This window comes from Emys orbicularis, chromosome 20, assembly GCF_028017835.1.
Source record: "Emys orbicularis isolate rEmyOrb1 chromosome 20, rEmyOrb1.hap1, whole genome shotgun sequence".
Classification (NCBI taxonomy): domain Eukaryota; kingdom Metazoa; phylum Chordata; order Testudines; family Emydidae; genus Emys; species Emys orbicularis.
In genome coordinates, this window is record NC_088702.1 from 8,023,811 (window position 1) to 8,042,307 (window position 18,497).

The 18,497-nt window shown below is 53.7% G+C and overlaps 2 protein-coding genes across 2 annotated transcripts; one reads left to right on the top strand and one right to left on the bottom strand.

The window, feature by feature from the left end:
- Nucleotides 1-307: 307 nt before the first annotated feature.
- OAZ3 (ornithine decarboxylase antizyme 3) lies at nt 308-5,288 on the bottom strand. Its single transcript, XM_065420532.1, is given in 7 exon segments — nt 308-441; nt 1,345-1,430; nt 2,373-2,548; nt 3,776-3,841; nt 3,843-3,903; nt 5,028-5,227; nt 5,229-5,288. Coding segments are annotated over 7 exon segments (783 nt in total).
- Nucleotides 5,289-7,723: 2,435 nt separating this feature from the next.
- On the top strand, nt 7,724-14,289 carry MRPL9 (mitochondrial ribosomal protein L9). Its single transcript, XM_065420425.1, has 7 exons — nt 7,724-7,828; nt 8,460-8,619; nt 9,419-9,543; nt 10,665-10,715; nt 11,520-11,621; nt 12,325-12,408; nt 13,830-14,289. The coding sequence occupies exons 1-7, from the start codon at nt 7,724-7,726 to the stop codon at nt 13,947-13,949; spliced, it is 747 nt and encodes a 248-aa protein (XP_065276497.1). The 3' UTR covers nt 13,950-14,289.
- Nucleotides 14,290-18,497: the final 4,208 nt, after the last annotated feature.

Sequence of the window (18,497 nt, forward strand, 5' to 3'; positions counted from 1 at the left end):
AGTTGGTCAGGGCCTCAGGAACAGCTGTTGACCTCAAGTGAGAGTCAGAAGCTGCAAGGTTGAGTCTCTCTTTCCTCCCTGCCCCCAGTGCATTCTGCAGTGAGTGTCAAAGCCCTTCCCCCAACCAGACACCACACCTGTGCTTTCATGCCCGTTTAATGATGCTCAGTGGGGACACGCTCAGTTACACACATCAACTCAAAGCCTCTGCCCGAGCCTGCCAGTTCCAGGCCCAAGTTAAGTGGGCGCTAAGCCGTCCCCCACGCATCCCATCCTGTCTTTGCAGAATGCCCGGCTTCGGGAACTCTCATTCCAGCTCCGGGCAGCAGTCTCGCTCCAGCGGGTAAACCATGAAGATGACGTCTTGCCAGGGCGGCAGCGAGGGATGATCTGGTCTGACAACCTCAAAGCCCAAGTAGCTGAATGCTCGCAACAGGGCTCCTGTGGGACAGAAGAGGAAGGGTCACCATTATTAAAACCAGCAGTTCTGACCTCCATTTGGGATCCTTAACCCCAATGCTCGTGTTCCTCTAGAGATACTAGACACTGACACTACAGTGGGATGAGGGCAGAAAGGATGGGGCGCTACAGGAAGTAGTTCTAATGCATAAAGTCGGGCAGTCAACTTCCATTGAAAAGCCCTGGCTGCGTGTTTGAAGTCAGATCAGGGCCTTAGTCTTTTAATTGCAAAAGTCAAATAGCTTCTCTTACCTACAAATATTGTAGTAATGGCTCAAAATACTGCAGTCCCTATTATAACAGAGTACTGCAAAATAGTGTACTTTGTTTTAAAATGCGGGTTCCCACTGGACATGCACCGTCTGTTCTTACATACAGAAAAGTCAGGAGAAATATGGCTCCTTCGACTGCTGGTCTCTGTGCATTCCACGTTCAGGGTAAATAATAGCCATTACTGGACAAGCTGTATGCTGGGCAGAGAGCAGCCTCTGCTCCCGTTAACAGAAGCCACTAAGCCACGGGTTCTCAAACTGGGGGTCAGGACCCCTCAGGGGGTCATGAGGTGATTACATGGGGGGTCGCGAGCTGTCAACCTCCACCCCAAACCCTGCTTTGCCTCCAGCATTTATAATGGTGTTAAATCTATAAAAAAGTGTTTTTAATTTATAAGGGGGGTCGCACTCAGAGGCTTGCTATGGGACAGGGGTCACCAGTACAAAAGTTTGAGAGCCACTGCACTAAGCTAGCAAGAAAAGAAAAGCTTCCAGTGGAAACTTTCACTGTACATGAAGTATCAAAAACATGGCACAAGCAACTTGCACTTCTCTGTACGTGGAAGGCGATCACTCTCCGTGTCTGGGTTCGCCAGCCCGGAGGGCCCCTTACCGCGATCGCTGCGAGCCGGCTGGAAGTTCACAAACACGAGGTTCACGGCGGTCTGTTCCTCCACGTATTCCAGCGTCGCAGTCAGGCTAGAAAGGAACACACACCTCTGTGTTCGAACAAGCTGAGAAATAGCCCCTGGGGGGAGTTTCAAAGGAGTGAGGTGCTCAACTCCCCTTAAAATCCAGGGGGAGTTGGGGAGGCTGTGAAAATTCTAGCCCCTCGCTATGGATTCGATTGATACGGGATGGGTTGGTCTAGTTCTGTAGGACTGTGATTTGGTGGCACTTGGGAATTAAAACACAACCACACGCAGCAGCTGTCTAAAACCCAGTTTGGTCAGCTGGAAAGAGACAAACATCAGAGGAGTTTCAAGCTTCTACGACATTTCCAAGACTGAAGAGGACCAAGGAGTTGGATTCATTTAAGGGGGGCTCATTTAGAAGCTGGCACAACTGTTATGGCTGAGAAGAGCTGCATAAAGTTACCTGGGTCACTCAGCCAGCCCTTCCCCTGGCTTAGGCAGCTTGAAGGCACAGCCCCAGTGAGCACACAATGGGGAGTGGAGGGTCAGTAGTAATTATCTATGACCTTGGACACCGCGGGGGGGGGGGGGGGGGAGCTGCTGCCGTTTTCCTGCCAGCCACCTAATGTCACAAGGTGGGGGTGATTTACAGCTGCAGCAAGACGGTCAAGGGATAACTATAACGTGGTTCAGGAGACATAGGCCCCGGGATCCTGGATGTCTTAAACATCCCAGCGCTTAGAAAGAAAGGACCCCTAGATGGAATAAAGGACCAGCCAGCAGCATGCACCAGAGGGGCTAACCCTGCGCTGCCCTGAGGGCAGCACTGAATGCTTTCAGGCTCTTCGGTGGGTTTGCAGATGAAACTGGAGTTCCCCTAGATCGCAAGTGTCTCGGGGAAGCAGGGTCCAAAGCAGGAGGGTGATGGCTGAGGTTGCTTTTCCCCGTGGCCTCCAGACAAAGGAAGTGGGAAATCCCCTCTCTCATCCTGGGCCAGGCTCCTGACCTTTCGCGGTTGTTTTGATCCAGGGCGCCGCGGGGCGTGTCCAGGAAAAGCTTGCCGTCGGTCAGGAGTCCGTGCCAGTGAGCGGAGCTGTGGGGACCGAGTTGGAAATGGAAGTCCAGCTGGACAGGGAGACCAGGGAGCAGAAGGTCGCCAGCAAACACTGTCAGGTTCCCAGCCTGCAAGGAAGCAGCGAAGCCCCCGTTACCAAGCGCGCTGACTGGCTGAGAGCCAACACCTGTTAACGCTGGGGTCTGCCAAGGGGATCTAGCTCTACACCCAGATCCTACTGAATGGGAACTCCCAGCCCGAAGCCCTGCCCATGTGCTCCAGGCACCGGGGAGCCTAGACTAGGATCTAACCGAGAAGCCCTGGGATTTACAGGCAGGAAGCCAGCATCACACAAGGCAACTTCCTCCCTGCACTATTTCCCACCTGAAGAATCTGAAACCGTTTCTTGTTCAAAGGGCAAACGTTAATGATTGCTGCCCCTCCAGTTCCCCTGGGCCCATCACCCTCCTCTCTAGGCACAAACTGGCCACCCCAATCCTTCTCTGAAGATGTCCACACAGTGTGCCGGGGCGGTCAAAAAAGCAAACAGGATGTTAGGAATCATTAAAAAGGGGATAGAGAATAAGACGGAGAATATATTATTGCCCTTATATAAATCCATGGTACACCCACATCTTGAATTCTGCATACAGATGTGGTCTCCTCATCTCAGAAAAGATATACTGGCATTAGAAAAGGTTCAGAGAAGGACAACTAAAATGATTAGGGGTTTGGAACGGGTCCCTTGTGAGGAGAGATTAAAGAGGCTAGGACTTTTCAGCTTGGAAAAGAGGAGACTAGGGGGATATGATAGAGGTATATAAAATCATGAGTGATGTGAAGAAAGTGAATAAGGAAAAGTTATTTACTTGTTCCCATAATATAAGAACTAGGGGCCACCAAATAAAATTAATGGGCAGCAGGTTTAAAACAAATAAAAGGAAGTTCTTCTTCACACAGTGCACAGTCAACCTGTGGAACTCCTTGCCTGAGGAGGTTGTGAAAGCTAGGACTATAACAAGGTTTAAAAGAGAACTGGATAAATTCATGTAGGTTAGGTCCATTAATGGCTATTAGCCAGGATGGGTAAGGAATGGTGTCCTTAGCCTCTGTTTGTCAGAGGGTGGAGATGGATGGCAGGAGAGAGATCACTTGATCATTACCTGTTAGATTCACTCCCTCTGGGGCACCTGGCATTGGCCACTGTCGGTAGACAGGATACCGGGCTGGATGGACCTTTGGTCTGACCCAGTCTGGCCGTTCTTATGTTCTCATCTCCTTAGACACAATCAGTAGCTACGGAACGATCCCCTGGATGCACCCTGGACTCAGCCAGGCGGCCGGAGGTTTCCTACCTTGTACAACTCTTTCAGCTCGCCCTGGTTAGCCCCTCTGCCGGCCGGGCCGCCTCCCAAGGACTCAGGAACATTGGAGGCAGTAGCGAGGTCTGAGGGTCAGGCTCTCGCGCTCAGTCATGGTGATACTGGGAGGACCAGAGAACAAGAGAGAGAAGGACAGCAGGGATGAAATCCTGGCCCATTTGCAAGTCAAGGGGAGTTTTGGCCTTGACTTCAATGGGGCCAAGATTTCATCCCAGGTCTGTAACAAATTGCTCCTACGAGGGAACATCCATTGTAAATGCCTCAGCTCCTGATCCCTTATCATGCCAAACAGTCTTTTACTCTGTAAATTAGCCGCAGTGAAGGCAGATGCTACCACCCGCATTGTTACAGGCATCAGACTCTGGCACCAAGCATGCGGCCTGCTTTAAAGGACATTTGACTGATTGGTGTTGCCTCGGAGAGCCGTAGGCCCTGAGGAATCAAATCAACGCAGCTGGAGAAGGTACTTTGATGCTAAATACTGTAAATGATTCCCAGCTTGACTTGACCTGCAGAAAACAGCCCAGAGGGGCCAATCTTTTCCACGAGGCCAGTTTAACGGGTGGACAGACTGTCCTGTTCATTGCCTTTCTGTTGGGAACTAACTCTGGCTCGCAGTTAGTAGCTTTATTAACAAATGCAAAACACCCCCATTAAGAGTAAATCTGTGACTACTGAATAGTATGTCATGTGTGTGTGGAGGGGTGTTTCTCCCTCCCCATTTCAACTATATACAGAGACATTTGGGGGGGCTGATTTCAGAAGATGCTGAGCCCCCCTCCTTCTGAAAACCAGGCCTTTCTAAGGGGTCTGAAGTTGGGCTCCTAAAATCACCAGTTGCTTTTGAAAACCCGATGGTTGATTTGTGGTGTGGTCACGCACCGGGACCCAGTTGTGCTAGGGGCTGTACAAATACAGAACAAAAGCCAGTCCCTGCCCCACAGAGTTTATAGTGCAGTAAAATCTTGGCCTTAAGACCTCAGATATACACCCCCTGTTGGTTTTTTGAAGGATGAATCATTCTCAAAGCTCCAAAGACAACGATCAACAAGTTACAGGCTGGCCCCCGGCTCTGGAAAATGGGGACTTCTCCCCTTTCCAGACATTTTTACCAACATAAGCCCCTTTAGGTTTGATTTCCCCCCCCCCCCCCCCAGTGCCGAAAAGAAGGAAAGCGACAGTCCCCTGTTAATCTTTGATAGAGGGGGTGGAAAAAGCCACTCACCTCCCATGGGAAGGAACCATCCTCTGCCTGTAGATGAGGCGATAGCGATAGTAGTAATAGTAATACGCAAAGGGGGAGCAGATGGGGTATAAGTAGTTCCGTTTCCTCCCTCTCTCAGTATAAGAAAGGGAAAACAGATAGGTGTGGTCCCGGAGCAGCGACGTTTCTTCAGGCAGTGCCTACCCGTGGCAAAGTGAGCCCCTGAGCCCCAGGGCCCCAGTTCAAGTAGCCAGGTGCTTTATGACCCAGCCATTGTGACATTCCCCCATGGGGAGGGCATCATTGTGACATGCCCAGCCAGGCCACACACCCCAGGGCCACACCTAGGTTATTCCCTCCTGGGCATAAGTGTGGGATGTTGCCAGTGTATGGCCAGCCTTCTAATACCCTGATCTAAGAGGGACAGAGTTGCAGTTGGGGGGGGGGGGGGTCCCTCAGTCCCTGGCATCCATCATGTTCCCTCTTAATCCCCCAAACTGCAGGGTCCATATTGATTTAAACGATGGAGATTATGATGGTTGGGGGCCTCTCTAAACCCTGGCTCCCACTGTGGGGTCTCTGTGTAGCCCCCACCCTGCTAGGCCCTAGAGTGGGTCCTTTTCTCTCTGCAGCACTGTGCCAACAGGGCACATGCCCTCGGGTTTGGGGAGTCAAAGACTCAGATAGTTTGAGGCCAGATGGGACCACCAGCTCATCCAATCTAACCACCCGGCTCGCACAGGCCCCACACACTAAACCCAATGCCCCAAATGAGACCAAAGTATATCAGTCCACGAGAGCCTACACTGGTCTCTGCCACCAGTGCCCGAGGCCCCTGCCATGGCAGGGAATTGATGCTGTGAGAAATACCCAGATCATCCCAGCAAGTGATAATCCCACACCAGAGAGAACGGCGAAAACCCACCCCACTCCCGCCAAGCTCCCTACCCATCTGAGCCGGGAGGCAAATTCCTTCCTGGCCCCACCTCTGGTGATCAGTTAGGCCCTGAGCGTGTGAGCAAGAAGCGCCAGCCAGGCACCTATGAGAGATGCTTGGTGCCCCCTCAGAGCACAGCCCATCTCCAGCCATGGCCATCCCTGATGCTTAAAAGGAAGGAGATTAAAACAACCCAACCAACCCACAGAATACACGGGGGCAGCAAATCCCTTCCTGACCCCTGCTGGTGGCCAGCTGAAACCCTGAAGCATGAGCTCTAGAAACATAGGCGATAAACCGGAAGTGAGCCCCAGGGCTGCTGAGCCCTGCCTCCCCCACCACCACAAGCAACCCCATCATACAATTGCACTCATATATTTGTCCAGGGGGGCTCTAGCAATTGGGGTGATCCCCCTTTTGAACATGGAAATGGGGATGCCTGAGAATAAGTGACCACAGTTCAGTGATTGGGGGGGGTGGGGGTGGGGGGTGGGGGGGAAGTGGGCACAGACATGAGCACAGGGGCCATGGGAATTTCTGTGACCATGGCCATGGCGGCTCCTGGGAATTAGGTGGCAGTCCCATGACCATAGGCACAGGGGCTCCTGGGAATTGCCCCCCGCACCTACTGGGCACCCTTCCAATCCTTGGAACCCCACTGATGCTTTGGGGGGCACAAAGCATGCACAGTGGGTGGGTCCCAAAGGGGGGAAAGCATGGGGATCCCTGAGAATGAGTTGGTGGGTCCTTGAAGGGCACTGGGAGAGAGTTGGAGGGAGCAGCGGGAAGGAGACTCGGAGGAAGTAAGGCAGTGGTGGGGGGAAGAGGTTCTTGAGGGGACCAGCAGGGGAAGGGTTCCCTTAGAGGAGCAGGGATTTCGGGGAGGGAGTCTCTAGCTAAGATGGGGATGGGGGGGATGAGGCCAGGAAAGTAGGGGTAGAATGGGGATATTAGGGGATGGGGGGTCCCTGTGGGAGGCAGGGGAGTGTGGTTATAGTGGGGGGTTAGGAGGATGGGGTTCCCTGGAGGCACAGAGTTGGAGGTACAGTAGGGGGTTAAGGGGTCCCTGGGGGAGCAGGGAATGGGTTACAGTGGGAGGTTAGGGCATGGGGGTTCCTAGGGGGCAGGGAAGTGGAGGTACAATGTGTTAGGAAGATGAGGGTCCCTGTGGGAGCAGGCAGGCAGAGATATAGCAGGAGGGGGGTGGGGATCCCTGAGGGGAGCAGGCAGGCGGGGGTACAGTGGGGGTTAGGGGGTTCCTGGTGTACAGGGGGTGGGAGTACAACAGAAGGGGAAGGGGATCCCTGAGGGTAGCAGAAAGGTGGGGGTACAGTGAGGGTTAGGGGATGGGAGGTTCCTGGTGTACATGGGGTGGGGATACAGTGAGGGGAGGGGGATTCCTGAGGGGGGCAAGGAAGTGGGAGTTCAATGGGGGAGGGGGTCCCGGTGGGGTTTCAGTGGGGGAGGGGGTCCCGGTGGGGGGGCAGGTGGGTGGGAGTTCAGTGGGGGAGGGGATCCCGGTGGGGGGCAGGTAGGTGGGGGTTCAGTGGGGGAGGGGGTCCCGGTGGGGGGGCTGGTGGGGGAGGGTTCAATGGGGGAGGGGGTCTCTCGGGCAGTGCTGGGGGGCAGCAGGGGTCGGTCTATAAGGCGGGAACGAGGCGCTGCGGGGGGGAGGGGGCGCGTCAGGCGCGCTGCGGGCAGCCCCGGCTCGGGGTCCTTCCTCCGGGCCGGCGCGGGCCGGGCCTTTCCCCTGGGCGGTCGCAGGCGGCCCCGGCGGAGGATGCTGAGGCTGGGAGCGGGGCGGGGCTGCGGCCTCCTGCTGCGGGGGCTCGCGGGGGAGCAGCTGGGGGCGCCGAGCCGGGGGCTGGGCCTGTCGCTCAGCCGGGTGAGGGGCCGGGCTGGGGGGGGCGCGCCCCGGGCTCGTCTCTCTCTCGGGGGGCGGGTGTGGGAGTTCAACCCGAGGCTGGTCTCGGGGGGGGGGGCGTCAACCCCTGAGGCTGGTCCCGGGGTGTGTGTGAAGCCCTGGGCTGATCTCTTGGGGGGTCAAACCCCGGGCTGGTCTCTTGGGGGTGTCAAGCCCCGGGCTGGTCTCTTGGGGGTGTCAAGCCTAGGGCTGGTCTCTTTGGGGGCAGGGGTGTCAACCCCTGAGGCTGGTCCCGGGGTGTGTGTGAAGCCCCGGGCTGGTCTCTTGGGGGTGTCAAGCCCCGGGCTGGTCTCTTTGGGGTCAGGGGTGTCAACCCCTGAGGCTGGTCCCGGGGTGTGTGTGAAGCCCCGGGCTGGTCTCTTGGGGGTGTCAAGCCTAGGGCTGGTCTCTTTGGGGTCAGGGGTGTCAACCCCTGAGGCTGGTCCCGGGGTGTGTGTGAAGCCCCGGGCTGGTCTCTTGGGGGTGTCAAGCCCTGGGTTGATCTCTTGGGGGGTCAAGCCTAGGGCTGGTCTCTCAGGGGCTGGTTTTTCCCGGCCCGGGGGCGGGTATTTGGGGGAGGTCACCGCCCAGGCTGATCACTTTCTCTGGGCAGGGCACAGTGGTGGTGGAGCGCTGGTGGAAGGTCCCGCTGAGCAAAGAAGGGTCCCCGCCTCGCCTGCACCCCAGGAGGCACCGCGTCTACAGGCTGGTGGAAGACACCAAGAACCAGCCCAAGGGGGAGCTGGAGGTGATCCTCACTCAGTCCGTGGACAGTAGGTTCCCATTGGGGGCATTTGCTTTCCATACTGAAGAGCTGAGGTGGTGCTGGGTATCTGTCGTAGGAGTCCGTATTTCTTTCCTGATTTTCACCGATCTGTTATGAGCTCAGTGTTCTCTAATGGTTAGAGCAGGGACGTGAACCAGGACTCGAGGGTTCCGTTCCCAGCTCTGCCTCTATGACCCTAGCAGTAAAATGGGGAGATCGCTGCACTACAAAACAGGAGGGATTGTTGGGTGTGGGGTTTTACCTGTAAAAACAGAGTGGTTTTGGAGTTTAGGAATAAAGGAATTATGGAAGTAATTATTATTGTGCTGGTGCTAAAGCCTGCCCTCAGATCTCAGGCCCAGAAGTTCTGATTCCCAGTCCTGTGCTTTAACCACTACACAAGAGCAACCACTCAACTTGGTGTCCTTTGGTTTTATTTGTAAATGCTATTCGTTATTTTTAGATGTTGTTCAGAGCTTTTCCTTCACCATAATAACCTAACTCCAATTATGAGTGTGTACACACATACATGCTCATATGTTCTGAATATGAAGCGTGGTATAATGAAGCAGCTGATAGTCCCCATACAGCGCTCAGTCATCTCTCATGCCTCTGTCAAAACATTTCTGCTTTTTAGGCCCTGTTTTCCAAACTGTCTTTGAAATGCCATTTCCTTTTCCTGTGTTCGAAGTGCTCTGGCATCCTTCTCGGGAGGCATGTGCTGTGTAACTATAAAAGCTCTCTAATGATCTGTGTGCTGGGTTTGCCAGAGATGTCATATTGTGCCCTGTGTGTCTCATTCACAGATTTGGGAAGCCGTGGTGATACTGTCTCAGTGAAGAAATCTCTGGCTCGTAACAAGCTCCTCCTCGAGGGACTCGCAGTTTACGCCTCTCCAGAGAACAAAAAAATGTTTGAGGAGGAAATGAAGGTGAGTTGGAGGAGGGAATTGCCTTTCCAGCCCACATCATGCTCTCTGCTGTCCTAATGTGCAGAATTCTGCCATGAGCAATTTGAGATTCTCACTGGATTCAGCGGGAGCAGCATGCAATCTCCCAAAAGCTAGGATTTGGCTCACACAGTTAACCTGTGATTTTGTTGGGGGAAATATACCAGGCCCTGAAAGTTTAGTGTCTTCAGCAAAACATCTAGGTAGTGCAACCTCAGAATGAAACTGCTGCTCACTTGGGGCTTTGCGATTATTATTTTTATCCTATGTGAGATTTGCAATCAGGAGATTGTAAACCAAGAGAGTAATTTTGTTTTGTTTTTAAATGAGTTGATAGATTAAACTTTTTTTAGTAAATTGTGTGTGTGTGTGCGCGTGCACACATTACTGGGATTTGAATTGCTGATTGTTTTATTAGAAATAGACTGCTGAAATCTTGCTAGCAATGTTAAAGATGTATTTGGGAACACCCTGTAAAGACTATTGAGTAAAGTCAATTGTTTCTATATCCCCTATAAAATGAATGGTGTGTAAAATGCCTTTCAGTTAATATAACCTTGCTAATGACCAGGAGACCCATTATGAATTGCAAAGTAACAGGTAATTTAACAAATTCAACTTTTTTAAAAAGACATCCCCCTAGTACAATAGGCTGCTGGTCCATGATCGGGGCTCCTAGGGATTACCGTAATTCACAATCAAGGATTCTGCATTGCCAAAAGTCCCTTCTTCACCTGCTTTGACAAGTGCTGTCTAATTTCAATGATGTAACGCTGAATACACTAGTAAATCTACCATACAAAGCCAAAAAGGAGCACTGCTATTAAAGCTTTGTTGCAAAGTAGGGTGAGAACTGGGGCTTTTGACAATTGCTGGATTTGCTGGCTAGTGAAATGGGAATTAATGAGTTGTGACTCACTTTTATAGCACACCGGAGACGTCCTATCCCAAAATACCCAGAATGGGGACATGGCTGACACTAAGGCACTTTGAATTGAGAGCTCCAAAAGTAACCCCAAATCCTGGACTATGCAGAGATAAACTGGGGGACATTGTTAACTGTGTGTTCGTCTCACTTTTCCCCCCAATCTTATTTCTCATAGCTGCGTGCTGAAGGGAAGCTGGAGAGACTTCAAACCCAGAGTGGTGAAAAGGTGAGTAAAAGGTTGTTGAGGGGGGTGGGAAGACATATGAATGTTCGTGAAACAGCGGTGCAATTCCAGTGAAATGTGGGGAGAATCCCAGCCAACAAAACTGAAACTCCTGGCGTGTTAATAGGAACCTGATCTGATTAGTGATGTCCCTGGAATGGTGTCTTTCTATGTGGGGATGTTTGTTCATATAGCTTTTTTCCCCCAATAAAAAGCAAAGAAAAATACATAGACTGTGAGCCTGCAGGGGGAAAGAGCTTGTCTTTATCTAAACTTCCATTCCATACCTGTGGCATTCTCTAAATGATTAATACTATCATCCCTTCTAAAGGGAGAGTGAGGTAGCTAAGTTCAGTCCAGTTTTGAATCGGAGTTATAATGAAGCCTCAGTCAACCAGTGGTATCCATCTCTTCACATGATCTTGGCAAGAGAGTTTACCAGACCTGTTCTGCATCAGTGACACTGAAACAGCTTTACCCCGGGCTAGCTCGTCAAACAAAGCCGTTCAGTCGGTGCTGGCTTCATGACGCTGGACAATGAAGAGCTGTTCATTCCATGAATCTTTGCAGTGTGGGTGACAACTGGGTAAACTCCCACCCTCCATCCCCCGTCCTGCTAGTGTGACTTAATCCTGACCTTCTGGGACCCTCCTGCAGGCGTGAGTGGGGAGTTCATTCTCCGTGGGCCATGCAGTCTTGGGTTCTGTTACTGCAGTAGCTTCGTGATGCAGACACCTGTCCGCTAGAAATTAAACTGAGACCCGGCCATTCCTTGCACTCATCTGTCATCCTCCTGCCCTTCCCTAGACCGTCCAGTTCCTGAGGACCTGCCATCTGGAGGTTGGGATGAAGAACAACATGAAGTGGGAGTTGAACAACGAGATCGTCGCCCGCCACTTCCTGAAAAACGTTCGTGGTCTGACTATGATTGGGGCTTGCGTGCGGACTGAGGGTGGGAGAGGTGGCTAATTTAGCTCCGCCCTCGGGATGCTGAGAGTGTTAATCCCAGACAGCAAAGCTGGCTCGCTGTAGGTTGGGATTCAGTGAGCGGCTTGAGTGGAGGCTCGTGAATTTATCATAACAGGCTAATCGGGATAGACCAGAAATCTAGGGCGAGGCCAAGGCCTCCGCGTTCTCGCTAGACGGCTCTTGGCTGGGGTTAGCATTTACAAGGCCGAGCCAGTCCTAGTGTTAAGCCGGAGGGCATCTGCGGGAGCCTGTCTACTCCCTGCGGGTCTCTGCCATCTCCAGGCCTCCCAACTCACCAACACTCGGGCATCTATTGCAGCAGATCCTCCCTGTCTAGCCCTCCTGTTTCCAGGCTTCCCCCGCCTGCACTAGGAGCCCCCCTTTACCCTCCCCAGCAGACAGTCACATCAATCTGTCACCTGGCCCCCTGTTCCCAGCTGGGGCTGGTGAACCACTTCCAAACGCCTGTTCTTAAAGGGGCCGCGCAGGACTAGCTGGCCCCCGACCCCTGCTGCCCTTATAGCGGTAGACCGCCTTGTTGAACACCCACAGGCCACCGTTTGTGGTTAGACTAGAGGGACAGCTGCTGGCGTTGGGTTGGAATGAGCATCCTGGGGCTAAGTCGTGGTGCTGGTTCTTTCAGCTTAATGTCTTCGTGGCGCCGCATGCGTTGAAGCTGCCCGATGAGCCCATCACGAGATGGGGCGAATACTGGTGTGAAGTGACGGTAAGTGCACGTTTCTTTGGAAAGGGGGCAGCTGCTTTTGTTTGAAGGTCACTTAGCTACAAACAGCTCCAACTTCCTAGTCCCTACCCTCCCTGTCACCCTTCACATTGTGTTTGGAAGACGGCAAGGGCTGCTGGCTAGAGCCAGGGAAATGGGAATCAGGACACAAATTCTGATCTCAGCTCTGGCCACCGGCTCGCTGGTGTCTTTGGGCAAGTCACTTCCCTGTTCAGTGCCTCAGTTTCCCCCCTCTGTGACATGGGGAAAATACTTGTCTGCCTCTTGGGTGGCGGGGTGGCTTTGTTGCCGACCGAGCCTGCTTTGAGATCCTCAGGCACGAAGTTACTGCTGCATCCCACATCTGCACCACCTGACACACTCCAGAATGCTTTAGAAACTAGATACCCACGGAAACGCAACCCCCTCTGGGGGGGCGGAGTACCAGCTGAGTAGACAGCCCCTCTGCAAGGCAGGGGACAGGAGAACTTTGGCCAAGCCACAGCCAAACCCCTACTCTCGTGAGACATGCCGGCATGCCCACAGCAGAGAGGAGGCAGGTTTTTAAGATCTCTCCCACCCACCCAGGAGGCGCTTTGTAAAACACAGGGTCCAAGGCAGAAGAGATTTTCGCCTGCTGCATTTCTATTCATCGTTTTTCCTTCCTGCCCACTTGGGGGAGGAGAGCCAGCTCTGAGACATGCAGGACGAGTGCCGAATTGGTGTCATTTACAGCTGTACCAATTTGCATCGCCTCCTGCTTAATTTGCTATATTGAATTCCCGATGGTGTGTGCGTACGTGCTACATTTCCACGTTGGTTACTGCTGCTCAGCAAGCTACGGGCCTGTAATGTACCAGTATCTTCTCTACATGATGTAACCCCAAAAGAATAGGGAACAGAATGGCCCAACGCTGAAAGGGAGAGAGAGACAAGGGAGAAAGGAGCTGATGTCGCAAGCCAAGATTTGAAATGGAACTGGGGGGATACAGGAGATTTCAGAGGGGAGCGGCAGAGGTGAAGGCCCTGGTACCAACCGTGCAGGAACAGAAGACGTGGGGGGCGAGGGGGGAGTCAGAGGCACAGTTTGTCAGGTCAGCTGTAGCAAGCCCACGAAGGGTTTTAAAGGTGAGATCACTCGTTCAGCTAGATTTGAAGCAACTCTAAACATCTTCCCCTCTCCGCGAGGCATTGGGGAACCTATGTCTGGACCTGCCTCGCGTGCTCTCTGACCTCAGGCCTAGGGAGTGTTTCCTGCCTGAGAAACCCTTAGCCAGCGACCAACAGAAACAACCTGCTGTGGAGGGCTCCGCAGGGGCCCAGCCACTTTCTAGCCCTTTGCATTCAGTTAACCTGGAAGCACGGGGCCGGCTTATTCTCTGGGGCCCTAACCTGTGTCTCCGTCCTGGGCTTGTGTGTTGCAGGTGAATGGCTTGGACACCGTCAGGGTGCCGATGTCTGTGGTGAACTTCATGAGGCCAAAGACCAAGCGCTACAAATACTGGCTGGCCCAGCAGGCGGCACAGGCGGCATCGAAGGGGTAAAGGCCCCTCCACTCTGTCCTGGGGAGTTCTCCTCGGAAGGTTGGACTGTTGGGGGAATCCCCCTGCTGTGGAACCTGGACCCTTCACCCTACCAGCTGAGAAAGGCAGCCAGGCCCCAGCTGGCCTCTCTCTGCTGGGAGCAGTTAGCTAACTTCATTTAAACTCTGTTGGTGTTTGGGGGAGATTCTCGTTGCAACCACAAAGGGACCCTCCATCCCTCCCAGGTGGGGCTCTCTGCACAGGACCAGGAAAGCACCCAACGTGCTGTACGTTGCTCCCAGTCAAAGCAGGACACCAGAACGCTCACAGCTACTAATAAAAGGCTCCTGTGTCCAAGCCACTGGCAGTGTGAATCGGCCGTGTCTTGCTGCTGTCGGGTTCGGTCAGACAACACCTCGGAATTGGGGCAGCTGGAGGCCAAATGCCCTATGGGGAGCGGAGGGGAGAGCACGGGGAGAAGCAGCCACCAGTGACTCACCTGATCAATAGAAAAGCACCAAATGGTCTGTTCCCAGGTATGCAGCCTGATGCCCGATAGTGCCGGTGCTGATTCCAGTCCAGCCGGATGGGGGGAGAGGAAATGGAAGGTGGAGTGTCCCCTACAGGAAGTTACCTTATTGCAGGAACGAGACTCTCAGCTGGGCTGGAGATCCCAGCTCCCTTTCGCCACCCTCCCTGCCGCAGGCATCCCAACAGAAGGAGGGAGGGACGCATCCACACCCGGCACCCTTCCCCTCTGCCCCCTGCAGCTACTTCATGGGTGAATGGGGCTAATGCCCCAGAGCCAAAGAACCACTGTGTTGCTCGTTGTCAGCTGCTCTCACGGTGGCAGAGCAGGACTTAAATGCAGCAGCTACAGTGCTGGAAGCAGGGAAACCAAAGATTCAGTCCTGCCAACCCTTCCTTGGGGCGTAGCCGAGTCAGGGTCCTCTGTGCCAAAGTGCCTTTCTGCTAGTTGCCCTCAAGACAGCGTGGGCAGAGACTTAAATGCCCTGCCTCTAGAGTGACTGGGGGACACCAGCTGGTTTGGTCCCTGAGCAAAGGGGCAGGGGAAGGGAATTTCCATGTGGGGACTGCTTCCTCTACTGGCCCACACCCCCATCTTCAGCTTCTGACACCATGTCTGCCAGGGCTGAGCCCGTTCCAGGAGCCAGTTGCAAACCCATCCAAAGCAACATGATCCCACCAGGGCATCCTCCCCTATTCCCTGTAGCCCCCTTGCTGGGCTAGTCTGAGCCCTCGTTGCGGGCTGGAGCCCACCAGAGCTACCTCCTGCCCCTGTTCGAGGTTCCCTGCTCTTACTGAGGGGGTTAAATCCATCCCTGCGCCAGCTCTCTGCCTCCAGGAGAGGCTGGTCACATGCAGTTCCACCTCTGAGGGGGAGAGGCAGGTTCTAAAGCTGAGGGTGCTGGTCAAAATCCTGTGAAGCCTGAGTTTAAAAGACCCAAGAGCATGTGCACAGTCCTTGGGATGGACAGTCAGCCTGGGCCCTTCCCCGGGAGCCATGCTCTGGGGTGCTGGGAGGATGCAGTGTCCCAAGCAGGGCTCAGGCCCTGTCTCCCCTATGAAATACTGGCCCAAAGAGCCACTCACTGCAGAATGTGCTGCCCCTTCTGCAGCTAAGGGGGAGCCCGGCATTGGGAAAGACCCTTCTGACCTCCCAGTGCAGGCTGGGGCCTGTTGATATTTGCCAAGTGTGCCATCATCTCTGCCAGCAGACACAGGGAGGTGATCGCTGTGTCCTCCTGCAGCTCAGGGTGCCCAGAGAGCTTGATTTGCAGAAACACCAGCCCCCATTCTCTGGCAGTGCCCAGGCAGCTGCTTTCAGCCTGGCAGACCAAGGCCATGCTAGCCTCATGCACCCACCCTTAAGCAGCACGGAGGCCTCTGGCTAGAGAGTGCCAGTAGGAGCACGCTGGGGTTCTCGTCCCACCTCTGCTACTTCAGCAACCCGCTTCCCCTCTGCGTTTCACGTCTCCCGCAAGTAACACGGAATAACATTGAGCCCCTGCATGTCGCCAGCTTTGGGGGTCAGACTCCGCCGGCCGTGTGGTGAGATGCCCCGCGCTCTGCCTGGGTTGGGCCCCTTGACTTCAATCCACCTCTCCCTTTGTAGCTGTCTAGTACCTGGCACTGCCATCCAGAGCTGCTTCCCTAGCCACCGCCAGGCGATTATAACCCACCCGCTTCCATGATGCTTTGCAACGCAGGCCAGCAACCAATCAGAAAAGCCCGCCTCCTCCTTTAAATAGTTCGCTGCAAGGCAGAAAAGTGAAAGAAGACACTTCCCTCTGCTGCTGCCGTAGCAGCCTGCTCCAGCAGACTGTCTTTAAAAGGAGGCGCAAAGAAAGATAACCTAGGGGTGGAGGCTGGAGAACAGGTACGATCACCCTCTCTCCACGTAAGAGCTCTAAGAGCTCTCTAGCACATCTTGCCTGAAGGATCCCAAAGCACTTAACAAACTGCTGTACAAACAGGATTGTTTGGCCAGTTATCAAAATGCAGCCACTTCTGGGGAGCACACAGCAGTTTCACAGCCCATAACCACATGTTTTGAGGACAGGAAGTGAAATACCCGTGGCTTGTATTTTCAAAAGTGAGATGAGATTTGGGAGGCTTCTTTTTTGGGGGCTGCTCACCTCAAGCCATCTCAAAGGAGTCTTGTTTTCTGAGGGTGGGTGCTTGGCCCTTTCTGAAAATCCGACTCCTTCAAGGTATCCCCTAAAATCACTAGGCCTTGGTGAAAACGTAGGCCTCTGTAGCCCAGGGAAAGCGCAGGTGGAATGTAAGGGGGGCAGAATGTCCTCACCCATGTTGGAATTTAGCCAGGATATGCTGGGGATCTACTGGATCAATTGTTGAGGAGCCATTGAGGGAGGGGGCCCAGGGATTTACTGTGGGAGAGGGCAAGGATCTGGGGATTAGGGATCACCCCCGGTGAGGCATCTACTGCTGACAGCCGAGCAAGCAGAGAAGGGGGGATTCATGGGAAGCTGCTCAGGATCTACTGCGAATAAGGGTCCTTTGAAGGATCTCCTGGCAATTGGGGAGGGGCTAATAATTAGGGAATCTGTTAGATGAGGGATTAGGGAATCTCTTTGGGGAGAGAATGGAGGAGGACTTGGGCATGTGGGTGCAGAAATCAGGGAGAGGTTAGCTGAAATGAGAACACAATGAATGGTATATAAATGGAGATGTCCAGCCCTGGCATCCCTCTGTCTTATGTGCCTTAGAGATACGTTCCTAAAGCTACCATAGCAGGCGAGCATTGGCTAACACCCGGCACTGATCCATGCCCCTTAGAGGAGTCCTTGTGGCACCTTAGAGACTAACAAATTTATCTGGGCAAAAGCTTTCGTGGGCTAGAACCCACTTCATCAGATGCATGGAGTGGAAAATACAGGAGCAGGTATAAATACATGAAAAGATGTGAATTTCCTTACCAAGTGTGAGGTCAGTCTAACGAGACAATTCAATTGACAGCAGGATACCAAGGGAGGAAAAATGCCAGCCAGGGTCTCAGCCCGCTGCCAGCCTGGGGTTCCTTCACCCAGGCCGGCAGCGGGCGCTAAGTGGGGCCGGCGGCGGGACCCCAGCTGGTAAGGGGCCAGCAGCGGGAGCCCCAGAGTGGCGGCAGGCTGAACAGCTCACCCTGCTGCCGCTCTGGGGTTTTGGCCGCTGGCTCCTGCCAGCCGGGGTCTCAGCCTGCTGCCAGCCTGGGGTTCCTTCACCCAGGCCAGCAGCGGGCGCTGAGTGAGACCGGCAGTGGGACCCCAGCTGGCAGGAGCTGGCGGTGGAAACCCCAGAGCGGTGGCGGGCTGAGCAGGCTCAGCCCGCCGCCGCGTGCCATCAAAAATCGGCTTGCAGGCCACCTTTGGCACGCGTGCCGTAGGTTGCCGACCCCTGGTCTAGGGGCTGATTTAGGTGAGAGGCTGATAAATCCACTAGTGGCCCATCGCAATCCTTTTTACACAGTAGCCAATCCTGCTTGTAAATCCCGAGGTGGCTGGTTCAGTCTCCCAGGATATTCCATCCAAGAGGTCATTATTACTGAGCATGTCTATTGCGGTGGTGACTGGAGGCCAGCCAGGCCAGGACCCTAGGCGCTGTACGACTGCATCTGAATCAAGGGGAGGTGCATAGGCAGATGAGTCCTGTTAACTTTCCCCTTCAGAATCCATCCTGAATATTATTGAAAATCACAAGTTATATACGGTTCCGTGTCGGGAAAGAAATGGATTGGGCTGGATGCTACCAGCGTGTTGCATAAGATTAAATTACATTTTGTCGGCAATCTGCACGATATATGGGCTCTTTAAATTTTATATGGGGCCCAATAAATTGTTTGAAATAGCCAGCCTCGGGTGATGTGGCTGGAACGCAACGTTTTTTATGAGTCGGCAACTGGGCTGGCGGCGTCGAGACGAAATGGAACCGAGTCACATGCGAATGAAGAGTCATAAAGCAAATGCAAAACTTGCCAGGAATGGCAAAGCTGAAGTCAAAGTGATTATGGAAATGCAAGAGCGGGATGTGTATGAGTTGTGT

Coding starts and splice junctions, on each gene's coding strand:
- MRPL9 (XM_065420425.1), top strand. CDS start 7,724: ATGCTGAGGCTGGGAGCGGGGCGGGGCTGCGGCCTCCTGCTGCGGGGG. Junction 8,620..9,418: donor CCTCACTCAGTCCGTGGACA/GTAGGTTCCCAT, acceptor TCTCATTCACAG/ATTTGGGAAGCCGTGGTGAT. Junction 10,716..11,519: donor AAACCCAGAGTGGTGAAAAG/GTGAGTAAAAGG, acceptor GCCCTTCCCTAG/ACCGTCCAGTTCCTGAGGAC.